Below are 25,440 nucleotides of genomic sequence, written 5' to 3' on the forward strand. Positions count from 1 at the left end.
CGGAAGGATGCTCGACACGTGTAAAAATAAATAAAAATTGAAACATTGGCGCCTTTATTCACAACTGGTTTGGTTTGAATTTGAAATTTCCCTTTGAACTCAGAGTCCCTTGGGTTCGTTTAAATCTTGGCAGTCGATAGTATGCATAGAGGGTCGAATCCACGACACGTGGACATCAATATGGAACGGTGGCGTCTTTTAATAATACTGCCATCTCTCTTTATGGATTCCGCTGGTGTTCCCATTATTTATGCCGGTGTACCCCTGAATTCCATCGTCGTACATCCTATTTCCTCCAGCGTACCCCTAAATATTTGAGCGCGTTCTCGATATTCCGGCGGCGTACTCTAGAATCCAGTGGCGTACTCGATGCATTTGGAACACATGTTTGAACCTAGAAAATCTAACAGCGCACTCAATATTCCAGCGGCGTACTCTATATTCCAACGACATACTCTAGAATCCGACGGCGTACTTGATATCTTTGAACGATGGGTGTTTATTTAATTCGGCGGGTGTTCTCAACCAAAAAAGACATGAGAAATAATAAAATATTCAATAATGTCGCCGTTCAAAGCCAAATAAGAAGTGATAAATAATAAAATATTCAATAACGTCGCCGTTATCAACCAAAAGAGATGTGTAAACAATAAAATATTCAATAACTTAGCCGTTGTCAGCCAAAAGAGAAGTGATAAATAATAAAATATTCCTTTAAAGATAATGATTGACATTGGGCTGTGAATTTGTCATGAATGGCAACATACAAGGACTCTGATTATGTCAGAAGGGTATTGGGGTCTTTCTCCCATCCGATTTTGAAGAATCACTTGTGTTTGATGATTGTTTTAAACGGTACTTGAAATTCGTAATTTCTGAAAACTTACCCACAATCCGTACTTTTCTCTTTATTTAAAGTATGGCCCGCACTATAGGATGATCCAAACCGCCCATCTAATGGACGGTTTGGATTATCTTATGGTGCAGGCGATACATAAAGTGAGGAGTGCCCTCATCAAAATGCAGTAGTGCTGATAACATTTCCCTTTTTATACTGCTTAACATTGTCACAGCGCAGTGAGAGATTAAAATGGACTGTACAGTCCACACCATAGGATAATCCAAGCCGTCCATTTGATGGGCCCCAAAAATCATTTCCTAGACCTCCAGAATTTTTTTTTCTTTTCCTGAAAAATAATAGGGCATCCATTTCGAAATTCTGTTGAGAAAAATTTTAGGGCATCCTTTGGAAATTCTGTCGAGAATTTTTTTGTTTATGTAACACTGAAAGAGCAAGACAGTGTCTTCTGATCGGCAGATGGGGGAAGATGAAATGAGGGAGGCTGCAATGGCAGCGAGTCCTGCTCTCCAGCCCGATTTTCAGTCCCCAAAAATCACACAGGATCAGCTTGACAAGCTCAAGGTACTCTCTCTCTTTCTGTTTTAACTTCTCAATTACCTTTAAATCCCGTCTAGATTCTTCAGAATCATTTGAAAATGTTTTAAGAGACATTTCAGTTTTATCTTACAATCTTATTTTCTCTATGGGGTTTTCTTTTTAGTGTCTTATTTAGGAAAACTCCCATATTCAATGATTTTACCGCTTGGGGTTTTGATTATATTATTATGCGATATGCTTTTGATAGTTTTTTCTATTGTACACGAACCCTAATTCGTGTTACCAGTTTGTTCGGTTTCGGGGGTTGAGAGTCATGAGTCTTGAGCCTGGTTTGATCAGAAAAAAATTCAACCCATCTGCCAGATTTTGATGGTTCCTTCTCAAGATGTACATTTGTATAGCTAATACCCGAGATGGGATCACATGATCAATCATCTAGCTTTATCTGCCTATCACTTCTTAGGATCCTACTTATCTTTTTTCACAACAGCGAGTTAGGGTGAACCATGAAGGAATGTAGAACCATGGGAAGTTAGGACAGGGAAGCCAAAAGGTAGAACCATGGGAAGTTAGGACAGGGAAGCCAAAAGGTAGAACCATGGGAAGTTAGGACAGGGAAGCCAAAAGGTCTACTTAGGAAATATGCACATTAGCTCGGACCCTGGAAGGTCTTAGGTCTCCTTTTCTTTGGTGAAGTTTGAGACATTGGGCTTGCTTTGTGTTGTTCCAATACGTCATGGTTTCTCACTTCATGGAATGCTCCCTGTGTCTGGTTGATGCTTCTTTTTGCTTGTAGTTTCATCACCATGAATCACTAGTCTTGTTAGTCTCTGTGCACAACAGTTCTTGAACTGTTAATGTCATGGCCTCGGCGGGTGTTGGAATCACGTTTTCAGTTTAGAAAAATATACATTTGTTTATTAGAAGAAATAATGATTTTCCTTTTTTTTTCTGAATATAATTAAGAAATAATCACCACGCATAGTCTGGTTAACTTTTCATGCATCCTCTCTTCCTCTTATTCGGCACATTGATTAGCCCCCTCTAACCGGGGCTTGAACATGAAGCAGCAATGATAAAAATTATGTTGTAAATACCTAAAGGGTTGAGTGCGAGTCAAAGTATCAACTTTCCAACCAAATAATGATGTGTAGTGCAAGTAAAAAAATTCATGTCAAGTGTGAGTCGTAGCTTTCGTGAAGAGACTTGTTAATTGGTATTGAGATGATAGGTGTAATCTGACATCCGGAATAAATTTTGCTGATGAAATGATAATCTGCCTCAAGTTGTTTTACATGCTCATGGAGGGATGGATTGGTAGTGATACGAATTGAAATCTTATTGTCTGCATAAAGATGAGTGGGTGAAATATGATATATACCAAAATCAGCGAGGAGAGCACGCTCCCACACGATCTCATTGGAAGTAGTGGACATAGATTGATACTATTTAGCCACTGCAAATGATTTGGGCACTACCTCTTGCTTCTTACGCTTCCACAAGATTAGGGAGTCCCCAAGAAACATGCACCACTCTGTAATGGAACAATGAGTATCGGGGTAGCATTCCTAATCAAAATCAGCATAAGATAAAAACATCTAGAAACGATGAGGCAAGAAAAAGGAGGAAATATTATGAGGGCTTTCTCACCTACCAACCAACAAGGGAGGTAGGACCATCTTCCATTCTTCTCTTTTGACATGAATCACATAAATCTTTCTAATTGGTTGGTGCTTCATTCGCAACCTACCTTCCTCGACCTCTCCAACAATTCATTCTATAGGGCGAGAGTGAAAGCCCCTATTAGTGAGGCTCATTGCCTGGGGTGTATTTGGCTCGTGATTGGGTGTGTTGCGCAAATTGATGAGCCTTTACTTGAGAAAAGGTCTCCAAGCAGGTCTTTATCTCGGGGGAGCCCTCTTGGTCATTCATCAAATGAAACTCTGTTCTTGTTGATATCTTGTTCTCAAGTTTGCTATACTGTGCCACCTTACAGCCTTGTAATGATGCTTGACTACTAAGCATGTATAGCACAAGAAGTTATTCCTTTGTAAGTGGACTAATGACTTGTCAACTCATCCATGATCCTGCCAAAGATTTAATGTCTCATCACATAACCAACAATATGTTTTTCACCCATATATACTAGGCCACTGACACGATACTTGTGTAACCTCACTCCCTTCTGCTGTCTTTCAACATTGATCTACATCTTGGGCGTAATTACTTCTAAGCCATCATTACCTGGGCGTCTTTGACACATAGGGTTGTCATTTATTCTGGATATTACAGGACAAAAGTTGAGAAAGCAAATCTGCAAATCTACACACAGCATACTAGTAGAAGAAAAATCAGAGGCTGATTTGACACTGAATGGCTTTGGTCTGCAACATAATTGAAACCCTAGAAAGTGCACTGTCTATGTCGAGGAGGTGCAACTGTAGAAGGTGGAAGTAGACTTGGTTGAAATTCCAGTTTAATATTCACAAGCCATGCACTGTTAGACATGCTTTAAGTAATATAAATTTCTCTCAGCGGACCTGTCGTTCTGGCCTTTGACTATCAAGCATGTGTTCTTAGGCTTTTTTTAAATTCAAATTTATTTTCTCTCTTTCTGGAGAGACCCACTATTCTGATTACTGTTACCCTTGCATTTATTAGGAGCTACGGAGGAGACGCTTACAGATAAAAGCAAAACCTAATATTCAAAAAACTACAAAAGGTACCTTACTCTTCGTTGCCTTGTCATTTTTATCAGTTATGATTTATTTTACAGAAGGTCACTGCAGGGAATAAAAGACGAGCTGGAAAAGCCCCTGAAAAGGAACTCAGCATTAGAGAGAGTCAAGATGACTATTCAGCCGTTGTAGTAGAAGATTCTGCTGCTTCCCCTGCGACGAAGAAGGATAGTTTGATGGGGCTGGTAAGCTAATGTTTTTTCCCCGTAATCAAATTTTATGATGCAATTAAAAAGGGCGGCTCAGTGCACGAGGCTCCCGCCATTGCGGGGTCTGGACTCTGGAGAGGGCTAGATGTACGCTGCCTTACCCCTGCTTTGTAGAGAGGCTGTTTCCGTGACTCGAATCCGTGATCACCAGGTCACAATGGAGCAACCTTACCGTTGCGCCAAGGCTCGCCCTCTAAATTTTATGATTCAATTAGTATCCAAAATACTTAAAAAATCAATAAATCTATCAATATAGAATTCTTGCGGATGTCTATAATGATTAATAGAATCTTCCTGGTTAATACTATTCTCCAGCAATGTCCGCTGACAATCCGACAAAAGAAATTCACCTTTCCAGGGTTGTCTCTGTTTTCTTGGTTTGTATCTGTGTCTTTGTACTTGAGGGGGGACTTCTCAGTCTTCTTTTTAATGAATTCTGTTACCATTCAAAAAAAAAAAAAAGTTACGTAGAAAGTTAGTTGAACTTTGTTTGTAGATCAAATCTTTGTGCTGGAAATTAAACATCCCAAGATTAGACCCAGGTTAATTACAACCGTGGGTTAGATCTTCTAATCCGGTAGAAATGTTAAGCAAGAGCTCCTCCCAACTGGAACATATTCTTCCCGAGTCTTCACATTCAGAAAATCTGCACACGAGGAACGCAGAAGTCTGCAGCAAAAAAAGAAATGCCAAAAATTCTCAAACTTCTTTCTCTTTCATATTTTCAAAACTGCTCCAAAACATTGTTTTACTGAGAAAAGGATAGTAAAATGATGTCATTTTCCAATTCCCAATAATGTTTGGTTACGTGCACTGTTCAGTCTACTTTCCTTGTCTGTCATTATTTTTTCTAAATAGTTATTAGCCTTTTGAATTTATTCCCAAATCAAGATGAAAGGGAAAGTAAACTTGATTTTTACTTCTACTTTGTTTTTTCTTGTAAAAATGATATCATTTTAATTTTCTTCTGTGTCTACTTAAGATGCATCCAAACGAACCCTAAAGAAATAAAATGTGGCGGGGCTTAGATTCCCCTTCTTTTGCACTTGCTTTGATATGTCCAACCCTCTTTCTCTGACATCCCCCCTCTTTCTCTAAAACTTGCAACCAAAGAAAGAATAAATAAAAAATGGGGCCCCATCCTAAATAACAAAGAAATAGACTTAGGCTCTAGTCACCTAACAGAACTTAAAAAAACCCTTAAATAAAACCCTAAGAAAATAAGATGTGAGCTAAAATTTTCACCTTCCCCTTCTTCTGCACTTTCTTTGATATGTCCAACCCTCTTTATCTCACGTTTGGATTCTTCCCTAGGGCCTTTAATATTTTACAGGGGGAATGTAGTACATCAAAATAAATTTTGATCCTTGAAATTTACGTTCAACTTTGTTCACAACTTGCAAGAAGTAACTCCTCGACCATCATGATAGTGGTTTATATATCAATTTTGTTCTCTGCTAAGAAGTTAAGATTCTGACTTACCATTCAAAAAAATATATATCTAAGATTCTGACTTCTGCAATTGGTGCAAGACGGAAAAGGGAGACTCTAGGTATTGTACTGCTGTTACCAATTTGGTGCAAACATAGGTTTCACGAGTCATATTTTGGGGGCTTAGGAGCAACGGAAAAAATATGATGGATCCGATCCATACTGTTTTTTTTTAATGGTAAGCATATGATGGATCCATACTTGTGATGTCGTATTTGGCCTCGAGCGTTGTCCTATTGCAGGTGGTCTCCACGAGGAGGAAGGGGGATAGCTAGAGTAGAGATGAAAATGGGTCGATCTCAGCCAAGATAGTAAGAAGCAAAAGAAGGAAGAATCCATATAAAGATCAAGAAAAGATCAAAATCAAGGAAATGGGAAATTGAGATCAAGGAAGATGAAAGATGGAGGGTGGAGAGGTGCAGTTTATGAACTCAACCAGAAAAGGTGAAGGAAAAAAGAAATAGAATACAAATAAGGAGACAAATAAGCAAGAGGAAGAGTGGAAGGGAAGAATGGTGAGATGGATGATAGAAGGTGAGGGGCAAAGACTTAAAGTGTAGTAGAGGAGGGGAGGAGACAAGAGAAAGAAGGGGGAAAGAGGATAGAGAGAGAAGGGGGGGGGGGGGGGGGGGGGGGGGTGGGTGCCTTCACATTTTCGAAGAATTAGCATAGTTGGGTCTTGGTTCTCGAGGCTGCCCGAGGGGCCTCTCGATCTCCACAGTGGGATTTAAAAGGAATATTTATATGGTGGAGGGGGTTATGTTTAAGTGAGGGTAAGGTAAGTGGGCTACTATGGTTTTAAAAGGTGGTAAAGGTTATAAAAAGGGGTCCAAAGTGGGCCAGAACTAAAAAGAGGTTATAAAAGAGGGTGATAGGTACCCCATTCAAAAAAAGAAGAAGTGGGCTATGGGAACCTGGTATGGTGGGCCATATGATGATGTAAACACCCCCACATCTAGGTTAAATAAAATGCTAATGATGCAAATAAAATGTTAATAAAAGAAAATAAATCATGTCCTATAGTCTACGAGGAAAAAAAACTAAATCCAATGGCTACAATGACTGCATCACATCAACAAGGGCGTGTAATTATGACCAAATATAAAAAAGAAGACCATTTCTCACTCGTTTGGTTAAGCATCACTTAGTATGTTTTATTGTTACTACTGAATTATGTAATGTCTTTCAAGATGGCTCTAGCCATATATTATTCTCATTTTTCCTGAATAAAATAAGGGATAAATAGTGATTATGCATTATTCTAGAGCCTTATCTGAGCTGCACAAGTTTACTTCTTTGGCAACTCGCATAACTGTTGTAGAGCAGTTGGGCTCGGTATCTAATTCATAGAAAACCCTTATTGTAAGTAACAAGACATGAATTATGGACTTGCATTTGGATTGAAAGTAATCACTCTTTTTCACTGCAGCAGGATGAAGTAGAACCACCTTCGACATTAAAGAGGCGCCAAAAGTTGCATTGGGGGTATAATTTCTTTTACTTAATTCATCTCTGTAGAGGGATAATTCATATTAAATGATCTGCATAGCTAATCTGTGCCAACATGCATGCATGTACATATCCAAGCACATAGCTACTGGGACCATGCACACGGTATATGCATGTGATCATGTGCACCTATAGATGTTTACAGTTACCACACAAACACAAGATCACATGCGCATTCTTTAGTTCTTTGTTTCTTGTACATGTTACGTTTAAATTTAATATTTTAATTACCATAATATCTTAATTTCTTGATTCTTGGAGCAGAAACAACTAATAGGCCTAACCTGTTCTAGTTCTAAGTTGCCTTACTGGTCTTCGAGGAAAGAAGATCTTTATTACTTTTGGGGAATACTCATGATTGTTAATGCTGATGCAATGTATTTTTATCTTGGTAGGCTGGACACCAAGGAAAGATGGGAAAGGAAAGCCAACATGTAGATTGTTACCTTTTCATCTCAACCATTGGGCTTGGGATGGGCAGTCCTCTCAACTTGACACTAGGACGTCAGCAATGAGAAACGTCTACTCCGGCAATTCATAATCCCCATGGTCTCAAAGATGACTCAGAAATTCTCAATTTCTGTAAGCTTCTAGATGGTTCTATTTCAGATGATGACATTTCAGCCATACCATAAATTGATAGCCACACAAAGAATAATTCCTAATCACTGGAATTTGGGTTTTTAGCTTTCCTGGTTGGTAACCTTGGTTGAGACAGAAAAGGCTGTTTATGGCTTTATGCATATTCCTGACATCATTGGCAGGAAGAAATGCTCTTTCTACACTCATCCCAGTCATGCATAATTGGAAACCACAGCCGAATATCTCTTCAGTGTGGAATGGTGCTTGTTCTACTTGAGATTTTAAGCAGTATTGAGGCTTGTCATGTTCAGATTTGAAGTATCTTAATATATGTTATACAGTTGATAGTTCTTTAGCTTGGAGAGCCATCTTAAGTCTCTTCTCTTTCTTAGCTTCTTGTCTGATTATTCATTTTCACGTTTAATTGTTATGGAGTTCTTTTGAATGATCTACAAGTTCTTGCATCTGAAGGGCTTGGCTATTGTTTTTAGTTTTTTTATAATCTACCGGGCTTGAATATCCTCCCACTCGAGCTTGCGTACATTCCGATCACCATATTATTCTTTTATTAGTCTCTGAAGGGCATGGCTGCGTGTGTATTTGCATTTTAATGATTTTTTATTAGCAAAAAGATGTAAATCAAGATTAAAGATATTCTCTCTCAGGTGCAATAAATACAGTTGGGATAGAACGATGAATTTTTTTTTTAAAAAGGGTGAGGGCATTTTTGAAAAAATGGAATCTTAAGGGTATTATTTGGAACTCTCAGACCCAATTCTCCATCCTCGGCTATTGGGACTCTCAGCAATTGCAACAATTGTTTTGGATTTCGAGAACCTATTGTGAATCCAAAACTGATTATTGGATTCAATTTATGTTGAATTTTGAGTACAATAATGAGTTATGGACTCACAATCAATTCTCAAAGTTTATTTTGGATTTTGAGAACCTAATGTATCCCAAATATTGGACTCAATTGAGCATAGTTTTGATAAAAATAATCATTGTGGCACTACCAATCTGTTCTCAAAATCCAAAACAGACAGGGCCCAAGCTATGGATTATCTTGATTCTCACACATGTAAATCTCTCTTTATTAAGCTCCCCCAATCTATTTAAATTCGTACAATTGTCTGGCTCTTATTATATGAAAGACATTTAAAGAAGTTATTTAATTATTATTATACATGCAAATTTCTCTATTGATATTAAATACCTTACCCCATCAAACATTTAAATTAAGAAAAATCTTTATACTATTATGTGATTTGAATACATGATAAAAAAGAAAAAGAAAAAGAAGGTGCGTTTCAATGAGGCAGGGGGGCTAAGACCATGAGGGCCACAAACCTGTCCTGTGTGGACCCTAAGGTCTGTGGCCCTCATGTGATTGGAGCTCACCATTTCACAGCTCATGTTTTGATGGGGGTGGAGCCCGCCATTTTATGCCCAAGTATAGCATGAGTAGGGATGACCGGACGACCAATTTAGGCTCGATTTGGTGGGCCCACCCGTCTCCACCCAAACCCATGCTGTGCATATGGTGGGCCCACTATTTTACACCTCATGGTGAGTTGGGACCCTACATGTAACAACCAATAAACCATCCCTAGCATGGACTGGAACCATCATCTCTAGCCAAACCAATGCATAGGGTTGGGCTCACCTCTACTAATTAAACATCTTATAAAAGTAAGTTTCTATAAATCTCATCTACTAAATGAATCAGAGATTTTAAGTACGCCAATTAATCCATCAAAACCCTAATCTCGCTTCAATCTCATCTACTCGTATTAGATCTTGGATAACGATTTCCTTTGTCAGATTTCCGAGAAAAGAATATGAGGACATGGAATTCTCTGCCTTTTCTTGTATAATTTGATCTCTTTATATGCTTTCTGAAACCCTAGGTCATTGATTTCCGAATAATCGGATTTTAGATTTTGAGCTCAAGATTGTTGTGTTATGAAGGGTAACTAGGGTTGATAGATAGATAGATATGGCTTCGGAGAAGATGGTAGGTCCATCAGCGCCTGCCATCCGTCGAGATCCATACGAGGTTTTGAGCGTATCGCGGGATTCGTCCGATCAGGAGATCAAGACTGCTTACAGAAAGCTAGCTCTCAAGTATGTTCTTCTTTTCAGATTTGTGAATTGGGTCTTTTTTATTTTAGGAATCTTATATGGACTTTTTTTTTTCCTTATGTAGAAAGAAAATTGAATGTGTTCTAGATGAAATGATATGTTGTGTTTGTATCGTTTTCATGTAAAAAAATTGAAGAATTGGTGTTCTAACATGTTTTTTTAAAAATATCCAAGAATCTGAATGGGTTCTTCCTGCAGTGAATCTGATAGATGGGTTACAGATTCACTGAGTTACAGAGTGCATGGTTAGGGTTTTGTGTTTTTGGGCTTACATAATTGAGTTACAGAGTGATATAAAGAATACTCACAATGAATAATGCTGAGATAGTATGAAATGGGTCTGTTCTTGGTAGTGTTACAAATTTGTGGGCGTTGGTTTTCCACGATAATATGAGGAAATCTATCTCCTCTTTATACTTATGACCATCATTCTCCTTCATTTCCCTTTTGAGTGCTTGTTCTTAGTTCCCATACTTTGTTATGCTTCCAAATAGCATGAATATTGCAAGAAACTTGTATGTTTTTTTTAAAGTGAGCGTGGACAACCTTTGATATGTATATGCTGCCGGTTCGTTCGGTCTCAGGCAGCCAATTTTCTACTGGCTTTATATCTATATGCACTTGAAAAAGAATCTGAATTTCTTGCATAGACTTCATTGATGATCAAGGGTCTCCTCACACTTCACTATACATCTCTATTGATGCTGACATCCTTTGCACATCACATTTTCTATATTTTACTTCAACAGGACAAAATTTCATACATTCTATCCTTGCATTCCATGGGTTATAGATCTAGAGTCTCACTGTAATTGGTTCTTGCTAAGATATGCGGTATCTTTTAATCTTCATTTTTTTGTGAATGGTTTCTTAATCTTCTTTCTTTCCAGAAGGATATATATATAATTTAGGTCTACGGTCTGAACAAAGCAATCCCCTGATGATATAAGATGCAGCAGAGGGACACAATGTTTCTTCTCCTCATTCTTCATTCTTCTTCTTCTCTTTGGTTTGACAGATGATACTAATTATATAATTAGATTTTTGTTATTTCCTGAAATTTCCAATGAAGTACATGCAAATCCCTTTCCTACAATTTATGGTTTTACTATTTTTATGATGGATTATTGATTTGAATCAGCCATGCTTTTCATACTAATCTGCTTTGATATTTAAAGTGATTCAATAGATATAGCATTTCATTTCACACGCCTCATTCATAATGTTTATCACACAGTTTTGGTCTGCATATTGTTGTTTTCTTCTTTTGATATTGATCTTAAATGTAATGTACTCAATAGTTTAATGGACGATATGTGTTCTCTAATTGTTTATAGGTATCACCCGGACAAAAATGCCAGCAACCCTGAAGCCTCAGAACTTTTCAAAGAGGTTGCATATTCATATAGCATTTTATCTGACCCAGAGAAAAGAAGGCAGTACGATAATGCAGGCTTTGAGGTAAATGCATGGTTTGTTCTTATATAATTCACATTGTGAATCAATGAATAGAATTGCTCAAGCAGAGCATTCTGTCTTAAAGAGGAAACCATTATAACTTTTTTGTTATTGCTCAAAGAGAGTGTACTATCTTAAAGAGGAAACTATTATTACTTTTTTGAATTATCTGTTACAGATACTTAGGAGTTGAATGCAGGAAGAATTTCAGGGTATCAGTGCTGTTTGTACAAGTGAATTTTGCTTAATATTTGGTCACAAGTCATTATTATCATTACTAGAAAACTAACGGTGAAAGAAATAGCATGCTTGCTTATGCTAGGCATCAAAACGGAGAGAAGGGAGTTTACTAAATCCATTCTTGTATTTATTACATATTTATATAGTCACATGATTTTAGTTGCATGGCTAGGGGATTTATATGTTGTGTGTTTGTCTTTAATCAAATGAAACTAAAACATACGAAACCTAGTACAATCAGATAAGGTGCAATGGGTACTACACAATAGGAATACATGACCCGGTAACTTTTATTGTTGATAATCTCAAACTATGTGCATTGATTTTTTGGTAGAAAAATGGATTCTTCCCTATTTGACGTCGAAAAGCATCTGGTTTTGCTTCACGAATATGCATGAGTGCCGAAAATTGTATTAAAAAAAATGAGTGCCGAAAATTGATACAGGTATTGAGTGTCAGCTGAAAAAATAGGATTCAAAACCTATATTATTTCTATATAGAAATTTTAGTACTAGTATGGATAAAACTCAAAACCTATATAGTAAAGAATTCAAAAGAAATAGAAAAAATAAATCCAGAAGTGTTGGATTCCAAACCGTGGAGTGTTGGAGCCCTACAAGAGTACGTTGCCCATTTTGAAGAATATGTGCACCACATGCTTCTAGTAATCAGCAGAGTATGGTGGATCAAAATTATTGACCGAGAGGAATTTTTTTGGCATCAAAGGTCGAGAGTGCCACGGTTGGAGGCTACTGCTAGGATCATACATCTGCATTTTCCACTTCGGAAGTAGGAAGAAGTTTATTTTAGAAAATCATAGTTGAAGTCACTCTTTGAATAAAAAAAGACGAGGAAGGCATTCCTAATTATTTTTCATCCTTGTTTACCCGTCAGTGGTGGGTTTGCTCTTGTGTTTATGAGGATGTCTTTTCTCCTGAATGGGGTTAAAGCCCTTCTTGAGATCCGCTTTTCCAAAAAGGTTAGAGAGGGAGTATTTAGTCTAAGTGTATGGCGCTAGCTCTTGATGGTTCTTATTTGGTATTTTCTTAAAAGTCTATTGTGGTTGACATAATGGATCTGTTTTTTCATCATAATGCCGAGGCTTACAATCTATCCCTTGTTGACTTGATTCCTGAAGTTATAAATGCATCATATACTAAGGAATTCAGATCAATTAGCCTGGTCTGAGCAGTTCACAAGTTATTATATAAGGTTTTATCCCTTCAAATTAAAGGAACTATGGGTTCTTGGTGGCCCCAAATCGTTGTAATTTTGTTCTAGGAGTCAAAATTTTGGATGGTATTATAACCATAAATGAATTGTTGAATGACCTTCTGAATGTCGATCCTTCAAAAGATGGATTTTGGCTTGAAGTGGAGAAATGTGTATATTTAGTATTTACTCTATGCTTCTAGTTGATAAATTCAATTTATTGTTGTAATTATCTAAAAGGATATCAATGCAATAATGTCCGTCTTAAATTGATTTTTTCACAAGAAATGCTTATATATATATATATATATATATATATATATATTTATTATAGCAATGCTATCATGACAGTTGCAATTGTGATATTGTCAATTATTAAGCATGATAAAATTTTATATTAGTTATATTTTTGAATTTGGTTTTTAATCGTTTTAGTGATAATTTCTCTATATTTGTATGATAAGGTCAAATTCACAAGTATCCCAATAAATGCCCAAGAGGATAAATTTTTTGGGACAAAATTCATCACCGTGGTTCCTATAAATGGATGTTATAGTGCTTTCTTTTCTTTTAATAGAGGTCTAAGGCAAGAGGATTTGCTCTCCCCGCACACACACAGATGTGGATAAGCTTATCTGAGCAGACCTCACAAACACATGTGGCCCCACATTTTTTGGGGGATCCAAAGCATTCATTTGGAAGGCCCTTCCATGGACAGGGTGTGTAAAAATCAGCCCTATAGGATCATTCTAACCCTGCCATTTGTGGAGGGGAAAAATTGTGGGGGGGGGGGGGGGGGGGGGGCACTTTTTTTGGGGGGGATCCAAAGCATTAATTTGGAAGGCCCTTCCATGGATAGTGTGTGTACCAAAAATCAGCCCTATAGGATCATCCTAATCCAATAAAAGGTGGAGGGAAAAATGGACAGACATTGTGTGTCCAGGTTTCTGCCCATTTTTCCCCTCCACAAATGGCAGGGTTAGGATGATCCTATAGGGCTGATTTTTGGTACACACCCTATCCATGGAAGGGCCTTCCAAATGAATGCTTTGGATCCCCCCAAAAATGTGCACCCCCCCCCCCCCCCCCCCGAAAAAGGGCTCAGATAAAGCTTATCCGAGCAGCTGCTCACAATATATATATATATATATATATATATATATATATATACGGAAAAGTGTTGCTACTCGGTCTTGTAGCTAAGCTTATCTACTCAGTCGGGTTAAATACAGTGGGGGCCCACATTGTTTGGGTGATCCAAACCATTCATTTGAAAGCCCCTTACCTAGATAGGGTGTCCACAAAAAATCAAACCCATAGGATGATCCTAACCCATCCAACAGTGGAGGGGAAAATGGGAAAAAATGGACAGACACAGTTTATCCACAAATCTGCCCATTTCTCCCTCCACTGTTGGATGGGTTAGGATCATCTTATGCCCATTTTTCCCTCCACTGTTGGATGGGTTAGGATCATCTTATGGGTCTGAGATTTTTTGTGGACACCCTATCTAGGTAAGGGGCTTTCAAATGAATGGTTTGGATCACCCAAACAATGTGGACCCTAACTGTATTTAACCCGACCGAGTAGATAAGCTTAGCTACAAGACCGAGTAGCAACACTTTTCCGATATATATATATATATATAGAGGAAAGTGTTTCTAGTCCGGCCGACTAGAGATCATTCTCTGGTCCGCCACCCAAAAACACATGGGTCCCACATATTTGGGTGATGCAAAGCATTCATTTGATGGGCCCTGACATAGAGACGGTGTCCACAAGAAATTAGCTTCATAGGATCATCCCAACCCTATGATTTGTGGAGCTTAAAATGGACGGCTATAAACCGCCACAAATCTGTCCATTTTTTAACTCCACAAATCGAAGGGTTAAGAAGATCCTATGAAGCTGAATTTTTGTGGACATCCTATCTATGATGAGGCCTATCAAATGAATGCTTTAGATCACCACAAAATATGTGGGACCCATGTGGTTTTGGGTGGTGGACTAGAGAATGATCTCTAGTCGGCCGGACTAGAAACACTTTCCTCATATATATATATATATATATATATATATATATATATATATATAAAAGAAAAGTGTTCCTGCGTTGCAGCGCAGTGACCATTGTTTAAAAAACACGGAACGCGGCTAAGAAAAATCCTTGTCGACTCGGTGCGGATGTGGCCAAGAACGCGGTTGACGCGGCTGAGTACTCTGGTTGATGCGGTCGTAACTCGGGAGAGTCAACGGAGTTTCTATTGACTCTGTAGGGCAAAATGCGGAATGCTGATGTGGTGCAACGTGGACGCGGCCAAGGTAAAAGGGAGTCGACTCGGGGGAGTCAACGCGGACGCGGGGGAGTTTTAAAACACTGGTTTATACCACCTCCCATTGGTTCGTTTAGCGGGTCCACCTTTGTGGGCCCAGAAAAAGCGACCAATGGGAGGCGTTATAAACCACTACAGCGCAGGGAACACTTTCCTCCCTCCCTCTCTCTCTCTCTCTCTCTCTCTCTATATATATATATATATATATATATATATATATATATATATATATATGGGACTTGTTAGCGTCCATCTCATAAGGCATTTCGCGGATGGTCTGTTGCATCTGATAGCAGCCATAGAGGCTCACTTTTCAGCAGATTTTGTCTTCATTCACAGGGTGGCTGCTCTCAGATGCAACAGACCACCTGCGAAATGCCTTCTGCGATGCACGCTAGCAAATCCCTATATATATATATATACTTTACCTACTAAATTGGTTAGATATTTTTTGGGAAGCTATCAGAGTTTGGTTTCCTTTGTGGTATTGAAGTGGCTCCTCGAGGTTGTTTAGCTTCCCAAATGAGAGGGTGCCGTGGCATATATATATGCATTAGGAAGCAAAATTCTGGCCCACTTGGCCTATGGTGTTGGAGGTTATTATCCAATTTCAAAGATCTATGAAAGGGTGCAGACTAGAGGAGACAAATTTGGGATCTTCAAGCATTGGGGATTCTTCTGAAGAGGAGGAAGACTTGGAGGATGTTTCAGAAGATGGAATGATACACTATTCAGCTTCCTGTACAGAAACCTGTACATGTGAAGGAAATAGCAGCAGCCCGAATGGTAGTGACGCCGGTGAGTGGGAAATCAAGTGTTCATGCCAGGAGAAGTGTTGGGAAATGGGAAGGAGAACAATGACGAGGATTCTAAACTATTGGCATGTGGTGAATTCGTTGGAATTTCTGTTGGTGATTTATAGAAGAATGTTGTCATCTCATTGTTTAAGGAATAAAATGCCAAACAAGTAGGGACATCAAAAAAGAAAGAGCAGATAAAAGGGGAAAAACTAAAGAGGGAGATAAAAAATTTTGATCTCATCTGTCAACTATGAAGGAGAATAGCGAAGTTCCAGAGGCTGAGGGGTCAAGGGTGGATAAATTTGTGATCAGGGATTTGATTGCGAGGAGGCCAGAGATGTTCATTATTCAAGAGATTAAAATGACATCTTTCAATGATAACTTGGTTAGAAGCTTATTAGGGAACAATGATTGTTCATGGGTTGCTTCCCCATCTATGCTAAGAGTAGGGGGATTGTCATTATTTGGGACAGCTCGAAAGTGAATGCAGAAGCAGTCAGGGTTGGATAATTTATCCTCTATATTAAAATCGGTAGGAGATCAAATGGGTTTAGAGGAACAATTTCTGCTGTTTACTTCCCGTAAATCGTAGGAGAGATTAATTATGGGATGAAATTGACGAGACTCGTTTTTGGGGTGGTCCATCTGGGGAGTGATCTGGCTTGGATGATAGGAGGGATTTCAATACCATTTGGTTTATGGATGATATTTTTTACAAGTTTTTTTTCAACCGGCTTGGGTTTTGAGAACAATCTCCCCCTTATCTGTAGTTGCAAAGTCATGTTTTCGACCCTAACATGTAATATACATCATTCTCTTTTACAGGAGTCATTTTTCTTGATGTTTCCTATTTCTGAAAAATAATAGTTTTAAATGTCAGATTGCTCATTTCCTGTTTGTGAATTAGGGAGAATTCATTTGGAATTTTCTTTACATGACGGAAACGGACTTCTAAATAAATTTAATTGAGTTATGAACAAGTCTGGAAACATCACATACAATATTATTTTACCAATACTCATTAATTAGTTATGTCATTAACAATTTTAGATGTCTACTGCCTCTAAATTCAAGGTGTTTTTTTCCTAATAAGGTTGTGATGGTTTTGATGATGCAATATGTATTGGATCAGGCCTTAGAAACTGAGGGCATGGATATGGAGATTGACTTATCCAATCTTGGAACTGTCAATACGATGTTTGCTGCATTATTCAGGTGATAACTGAGTTCAATTGGAAAATCTTGTAGTTTTTGTTTTTGTTTTTTTTTTGCTATTAAAACTATTTCGTTCTAAATGATTTTAGCAAGCTTGGTGTTCCTATCAAGACGACAATTTCTGCGACTGTTCTTGAAGAGGCTCTCAATGGAACTGTCACTGTTAGACCTCTTCCTCTTGGAGCTTTAGTTAGCGGAAAGGTGCTTATATGATTCATTTTTTTAGTTTTTATGGAATAGGGCAGTTTGGGACAAAGGCTTAGTTGAGTTGAGTTGACTTGTTATGGAATAGGGCAACTCAGTCTTGATTGTTTTCGTATCTTTTCCCTTTCCATTGCAGGTAGAAAAGCAGTGTGCTCACTTCTTTGGTGTGACAATCAATGAACAACAAGCCCAAGCAGGGATTGTAGTTAGAGTTACTTCAGTTTCTCAAAGCAAGTTTAAGGTACAAGTACTAAATTTTTTCTATCTTATAGAAATTTCTTTTTTTTTCAATGCATCATTGTATACTTTCATTGTTTCCTTATTTTAATAATCAATTTTCTATAACTTGCACTCACATCTTGAATCTGATTTTAATTCTCCTCAGCTCCTTTATTTTGAGCAAGAGGTCGCTGGAGGTTATGGTTTAGCTTTACAGGTAATCTTACTTTTAAATGCCATTTGTCTTGTTCTGTTTCTGTTTCTATGTTCCATTACTATTGGTTACATGCATTTAAAGCATATAGACCCTTTTTCTTTAATATGATCCGCATTCAATTTTATTTAGTTAAACAAAGTTGTCGAATGAAAGTGAATGTAGAAATTTCTCCATGCGTAATTGGTTGGACTTGCATCGGATATAGTACTGTATTTATTGATGCCATATAGTCCATTTAAGAGATCTATTAAGAGAAGGAATGGAGCCTCTCTACATTTTCTTAGATGGCCGCCTGGTTATGCATCACTTCATTTCATAACTAATTTTATGCTCTTTACTTCTTTGCTTTCTTATTGAGACACTATCATGTTTCATCTATTGTTTTTTATAGCTAAGATCATGATTGAAGCCCTGGTTCAATATTATACACTTGGGCAATCTCCAATAGGGCCCAAATTCAAAATTATGTTACATTGATGGAAACCGAAACTCAACTGTATCCCTGGGGTCTTGCTGTTTCTTGAACTGACTTCTTCACTTTAGCTTGTCCCTTCTTTGTCCTCTTGGACATATTACGAAGATATGCTTCAGATGTATTAACAGAAGAGATATTTAAGAGAAACTTGTGCGGTCTTATGTTTTCTCTTCATTGAGCACACCACATCCTTGTTTATGAATTACGAAATGCTGCATTTCGTCTTAATATATATATAGAGAGAGAACATAAATTTGTTTGATTTCTTTTGTCTACAGATAACTGTCTGTCTGCCTTGAATATTATCGTCCCTGAACATGATTCTTCCAACATGGTACATCTTGGATGCCTTCACATCTGGAACATTTAAGACATGTTATAAATAAAAAACTGTTCCTTTGCCTCAGTTGTTTTATGACACAAAACTTGTTTTTTACAAGCCAAATTCCATATTTTGATTGTCTGGCATTGACCTCTATTATTGGGAGTTAATGGGACATGCACTAGAAAGGGAAGCAAAAACATCTAACAAGTACATGTTAGATGCTTTTTCCATCATCATCAGATGCATTTCTTGGGATATTGAAGCCATGTTATTCAAAAAACAGTTTCTATGTTTCATTTGTTTCTTGGCTTAAAAACCGTGGTTTAAAAGATCGCAGTGGGGCTCATGGTGGGCCTTGCAAGAATGACCATTGGATCCCTGTGACGATCCCACTCACAACTCGCTAGACCCCTAAGGATTGTTGGACAATCCGGGTTACGGACTTTATTGCGTATGAGGAATGGATTGGATCCACTGTGAGATACGGGGATTCTATCTATAGCATGCATTTCCTGCTTTCCTTTGTATTAGGAAATCAATGTTTCTTTTGTTCCACATTATTTGACTAACTTCTAAGTTCATTTAATAACCCTGACTTGATAAGTTTGAAATTTCTAGAAAAATCAACTATGTTAGCCATCGTATCTGATTATTCTTTACAGACGGCCTTTTAGAAACTTAGAACACTATATATATATATATATATATATATATATAGAGGAAAGTGAAGCTACACAGCCGGTGTAGCCAACTTAGCTACACCGCCGGCTTAAAATACAATGGGCCCACATTGTTTTGGTGATCCAAACCATTCATTTGATTGGCCCTCACATAGATAGGGTGTCCACCAAAAATCAGCTCCATAGGATCATCCCAACCCTTCAAACTGTGGAGGCAAAAATGGACAAATTTTTGAAGGTTTTTACACGTTCATTTTTGCCTCCACAAATCGTAGGGTTGGGATGATCATATGGAGCTGATTTTTGGTGGACACCCTATCTATGTGAGAGCCAATCAAATGAATGGTTTGGATCACCAAAACAATGTGGGCCCATTGTATTTTAAGCCGGCGGTGTAGCTAAGTTAGCTACACCGGCGGTGTAGCTTCACTTTCCTCATATATATATATATATATATATATATATATATATATATGAGAGAGAGAGAGAGAGAGAGAGAGAGAGAGAAAATGGTTCCTACACATATGTGTAGATAAGTTCTCTACGCACTAGCTTAAAATACAGTGGGGGCCACATTATTTGGGTGATCCAAACCATTCATTTTTAAGGCCCTCACATAGATAGGGTGTCCATAAAAAATCAGATCCATAGGATCATCCTAACCATTCGAACTGTGGAGGCAAAAAATGGACTAATTTGTGAAGGTTTAAAGACATCCATTTTACCTCCACAAATCGTAGGGTTGGGATGATCCTATGGATCTGATTTTTTGTAGACACCCTATCTATGTGAGGGCCTTTAAAATGGATGGCTTGGATCACCCAAACAATGTGGGCCCCCACTGTATTTTAAGCTAGTGTGTAGAGAACTCTCTACACATATGTGTAGGAACCGTTTTCTCATATGTATATATATATATATATATATATATATATATATATATATATATATATATATATGAGGAATATGTTCGTGCGCTCAAGCTCTAATAAGGAATGGTGCGCTTGAGTGCACCATTCACATGGGTCCCACAATTTCTGTGAGGATCCAAACCATTCATTTGCAAGGGCCTATCATAGATAGGGTGTGTACCAAAAATCAGCTCCATTGAATCATCCTAACCCCTCCAAAAGTGGAGGGCAAAAATGGGCAGATTTGTGGTCTGTCCATTTTGACCTCCACAAATGGATGGGTTAGGATGATCCTATGGAGCTGATTTTTTGTACACACCCTATCTATGTAAGGCCCTTTCTAGTGAATGCTTTGGATCATCCTAACAATGTGGGCCTCAATGGTTTTTGAGCTCAAGCTCACGAATATGTTCCAACGCTCAAGCTCTCTCTCTCTCTCTCTCTCTCTCTCTCTCTCTCTCTATATATATATATATATATATATATATATATATATATATATATATAATATGTATGAATGAGGCGCTATTAATGTGGATATAGCCATGTTTTTCTTTTTTATTGAGTGATGGCTTACTACCTTGTTACCAATGTCAATGACCAACAGATATGAGCTTCGTAAACATATCTTCCATTTGTCTTTGTGTTCCAGGAAGATAGTGAAAAGACTGGCAAGGTAACATCTGCAGGGATGTATTTCTTACATTTTCAAGTATACCGTCTGGATTCATCAATGAATGCGGTACGTGACTTCATTTCCATCTGTTAACCAGAGAATTGACATAATTACATGTAAACAAGTGGGTTTATTTTGTTCTTGTACAGTTAGCAATGGCCAAAGACCCTGAGGCTGCTTTCTTCAAAAGGTTGGAAGGTCTCCAACCTTGTGAAGTCTCGGAACTAAAAGCTGGCACTCACATATTTGCTGTTTATGGTCTGCACCGGTTACTGTTTCTCTTTGGCTCTAGCTCGCATGCGAGTGTTTTTTTTTTTCTTTTTGAATGATAGCTCGCATGCGGGTGGTTCTGCAGAATTTGCTTACTTCTTTCCTAATAGCTCGCATGTTTATGGTCTGCACCGGTTACTGTTTCTCTTTGGCTCTAGCTCGCACGCGAGTGTTTTTTTTTTTTTCTTTTCTTTTTTTTAATGATAGCTCGCATGCGGGTGGTTCTGCAGAATTTGCTTACTTCTTTCCTAAATTTCTCCAGGTGATAATTTTTTCAAGACTGCTAGCTATACAATTGAGGCACTTTGTGCAAAGACATTCGAGGATACCACAGAGAAGCTCAAGGAAATTGAGGCTCGAATTTTAACAAAGAGAAATGAGTTACGGCAGTTTGAGACAGAATATAGAAAGGTGGAACTTTTAGTTTTTCTAGCAGGACCAATAGCATGAGAGTTCTTCTAATTTTCTCTTGCTGATGGTTGTGTAGGTTTTGGCGCGCTTTCAAGAAGTGACAAACAAATATGGCCAAGAAAAGCAATCTGTACGTCTGGATTTGCACAAAACATTTATTCATTTACTTTCGTTTTATTGAATGGGACTAATTCCCACCCCTGCCACTAGTCTGTCATGATTTCTTTTGGATGTGACATAAAACATTGCTCATTGAAGACTTCCTTGACGACAATAGTAACTGTGATTTTCCTATTTCCTGAAATGACCGATGGTTTTAAAGATGACACCCGCCAATATGATATTCTTCCTATTTATGACAAAAAATTAAAATTCTGCTTGACTATGTGTGTTTCTTCTAAGATATGTCTTCGGTATCACACATGTATAAGATTCAAAATCAGTGTTTTAAAACTTGTTTACTCGACTCGGAACTCACCCGAGTCGTCTCCCATTTACCTTGGTCGTGTTCCGCGTTGCACCGCATCAACATTCCGCGTTTTGCCCTACAGAGTCAATAAAAATGCTGACTCTCCCAAGTTATGACCGCGTCAATCGCGTTCTTGGCTGCGTCTGCGCCGAGTCGACAAGGATTTTTCTTGGCCGCATCACATCTACATTTTTAAACACTGTTCAAAATGCTCATGTGGCAAGCCCCACTGTGGATGCACTACAGCCCAAAAATATCACTCATCAGATGATTCCCACCATCCTATGGAGGGCTTGGACTTTGCCTGTTCAATGTGGACCTTCACTTTTGTTATGTTTTTCTTCTTTTATCCATCCATTTGATTCCACTGATCGAACCTCTCATTTTGTGTTATATTTGGGCTATTGTGAATCCCTGTAGAGCGTTCTAAATCTCGAACATGTGCAATTTGTATGGTTCTAGATTGATGGGGGGCAAATTTTGGTGCTTGTCAAGAGACATCCCCTTATTTTAAATAGCCCAAGTATCAGAGCCCATTTTTCTATTACATTCCTACAATAATCATGGTTCATTTGCAGGCTGACAATGACTGCTAGTGATTTCATTGAATGCTAGGATGAAAATAAAGTGCCATTTTTTTTCCTGGTTCTTATTCCTATCTCTATTTTCTGTATGAAAGTTCTATGGTGTGTACCACATGCTTACTCTATAGAAATAAAGTTTCTTTTTGAACATGGACATATACTTTTTGATGAAAGTGTCTACTTGCCGCATTTTGGAAGGTTTAAACTTGAACGCTCACATCTTTCGGTATATTTGAACACTTCTTGTATCACATTTGATAAATGTGTCTATTTTAGAGTGATCTAGGCTCCGTTTGGATTGCAGGAATTTTCTGGAAAAGTTTGGAAAGGAAAAATATTTCTAAAATTTCCTACATTTTACACATGAAAAAAGATGACTTGAATGAAACCTATTCACTTTTTACTGAGGGCCTTCAATTTATGTTAATATCCCTCTAAACTAGCCATAATCATATCATTCCCCTCTAAATCATAAAAGGAAATTATTTTCCCAAGAATAAATTTTCTGTCAGAAATGTTTTTCTTGCAATCCAAACGGGGCCTAAATAGCAACTGCCATTTTTTTGTACCTTGTAGGAAAATTGTCTTCTTCATTTACGACAATGCGGCTTTGTTAGTTTTTTTCTGTTAATTATGTGCAGGTTGATGAGCTGTTGAAACAGAGAGACAGCATCCATTCCTCATTCACCATGGTAAGAACAGTTGCTAATTCTATTGGTAGCAGCAGCGGTAGTAAAGCTCCGGATGAGGAATTCAAGGCTGAGAGCCCGGTCGAGGAAATAAGTTCAGATGGAAAAGATAAATCTGCCAAGAAGAAATGGTTTAACCTTAATCTGAAAGGCTCTGATAAAAAGGCTGGCTAAAGGAGTTCTTCCAAATATAAGCATGTAATCGAGGATCCGCTTGTGCTGTTTGAAAGGTTTTACTTTTCCATCCTCACATTCTTATACAGCAATCACCCATTTGAGTTTGGTGAAAGTTAGCTCTGTCGCTCTTTCCAGTAATCCTTTCCCCTTCTATGGCTCTTTGAAGATGTTACAAATGAGTCCTGCGCTAGATCTCAATTGAATGATATGTGTATCTTTATGTTCATTAAACCAAGTTGATATCTCAGCTCCCAATTGATTCTGTAGCAGTATAAACTTGTAAGGATGTGCATTATAATAAAATTACATTGTTTTGATTCTTTTGGAAGTTGTTGAAGCACTCACCAATTATGAAGGATATCCAGATATTGTCTTTACAGATTACTTAGGACTGACATTGGCCATACTATTTCAGCCCAAGAAACCATTGATTGATATTCATCTTATGTATTGAACTTGTGGTCTTTGCTTCATGTTGCTCCATGATATCATATTCTTTTTGAAAGGAAATATCATGTAATGACAAGGAAACAATATGCACTAGCCAATTACTCCCCCAAATGCTTGTAGACTAAGAAGCAACTATTTGCTCTTTATTCCAATTTATAATGATTATTATCTTAGTATTTTATCTTTGAAATATCACAATAACATACATCTTAACTTATTCTGTCAATTTTTTGCTAAAATATTTTGACTCTCTATCTACAATTTTATTCAAGGATTATGCTGTCTTGTGAGGTCTTATCACAAGATTCAATGAGCTAACAATGACTATTTCCTTTTAGGAAAGAGCGGTGATAAATCGACCCCTTATGTCTCTTCCTCTCTCCTCTGGGTTAGAGAGAGAAAGACACAAAGGGGGTTGATTTAAGATATATGGGGGTCGATTTATCACTCCCCTTAGGAAAATGCTAAAAAGATTGGCTGTTAGGCTTATTGGGCCTAACAGACACTTATTGGGCCCTGGTTGTAATGTGATCGGATCTGTCGATCCTTTTTGGGAAAATGTTGATCGGATGACCCTAGGCCCTTAGGAGAGAAAGACACAAAGGGGGTCGATTTAAGATATATGGGGATTGATTGATCACTCCCCTTAGAAAAATGCGAAAAAGATGGGCTGTTAGGCTCCTTCCTAACAGACACTTATTGGGCCCTGCTTGTAATGTGATCGAAAATGTTGATCGCATGACCCTAAGCCCTTAATCCATCAAGCCTGTTTTAGCGTTATGCGAAGAAAAGTTAGACTGTTGATTTTTTACTCCTTTACCTTACACATGGGTGTAGAACAGTTAGGTTGCCTCATGATGTTCAACAAGATCAACGGTCTTCCTCCCCAGAGACAAGAGTTCGAATCCCCCTGGGCTTGCCCGATGCGTGTAGTTTACAGGTGATTCCGCGCATCCGGAGGGAATTAGTCCCACTCTACAAAGTGCAGTGGGGACACCCTACCTCATAAAAAAAAAGAAAAAAAAAAGACCAACGGTCTTTAGTGCACATATATATGTTCCCTGCATAACCCAAAAATTGCCTGTTACCAAGCATCCCTGCCCGGCTAGGCTACTTTTTCAGAGTAAGATGAATCCGCTTTCTATTGGAAGCAAACATGCTTGCCCAGTATACTTGAGTGCTACTTTATACCTACTACTACTACTATTCCGACCTTAACAGCTACTGCTTACTTAGCTGAAGCAAACGTCTCATTTCGTTCATTGCGAGGTTAGGAACAATGGATTCTCACTGGGGATCATCAATATCTCTCGCTCTCATGTAGCAATTAGCCGACAACTGAGCTCTGTTGG

General features: G+C 38.1%; 2 protein-coding genes across 3 annotated transcripts; both read left to right on the plus strand.

Annotated features, from left to right (window-relative positions):
- Nucleotides 1-1,087: 1,087 nt before the first annotated feature.
- On the plus strand, nt 1,088-8,290 carry LOC143892493 (uncharacterized). Of its 2 annotated transcripts, none has more exons than XM_077397143.1 (5): nt 1,088-1,423; nt 4,061-4,121; nt 4,189-4,322; nt 7,270-7,322; nt 7,742-8,290. In XM_077397143.1, the coding sequence occupies exons 1-5, from the start codon at nt 1,319-1,321 to the stop codon at nt 7,782-7,784; spliced, it is 396 nt and encodes a 131-aa protein (XP_077253258.1). In that variant the 5' UTR covers nt 1,088-1,318; the 3' UTR covers nt 7,785-8,290. The 2 variants fall into 2 exon arrangements, with proteins under 2 accessions (XP_077253258.1, XP_077253256.1); XM_077397141.1 differs by having other exon boundaries at nt 1,100-1,423; nt 7,267-7,322.
- Nucleotides 8,291-9,635: 1,345 nt separating this feature from the next.
- On the plus strand, nt 9,636-23,966 carry LOC143892494 (chaperone protein dnaJ 15-like). The gene is made up of 11 exons (XM_077397144.1): nt 9,636-10,055; nt 11,411-11,534; nt 17,249-17,331; nt 17,421-17,532; nt 17,672-17,776; nt 17,921-17,971; nt 21,015-21,104; nt 21,188-21,296; nt 21,571-21,719; nt 21,796-21,849; nt 23,414-23,966. The coding sequence occupies exons 1-11, from the start codon at nt 9,928-9,930 to the stop codon at nt 23,633-23,635; spliced, it is 1,227 nt and encodes a 408-aa protein (XP_077253259.1). The 5' UTR covers nt 9,636-9,927; the 3' UTR covers nt 23,636-23,966.
- Nucleotides 23,967-25,440: the final 1,474 nt, after the last annotated feature.

Source organism: Tasmannia lanceolata, unplaced genomic scaffold, assembly GCF_043159265.1.
Source record: "Tasmannia lanceolata isolate RefF3 unplaced genomic scaffold, GAP_Taslan_0.1 ptg000015l, whole genome shotgun sequence".
NCBI lineage: Eukaryota > Viridiplantae > Streptophyta > Magnoliopsida > Canellales > Winteraceae > Tasmannia > Tasmannia lanceolata.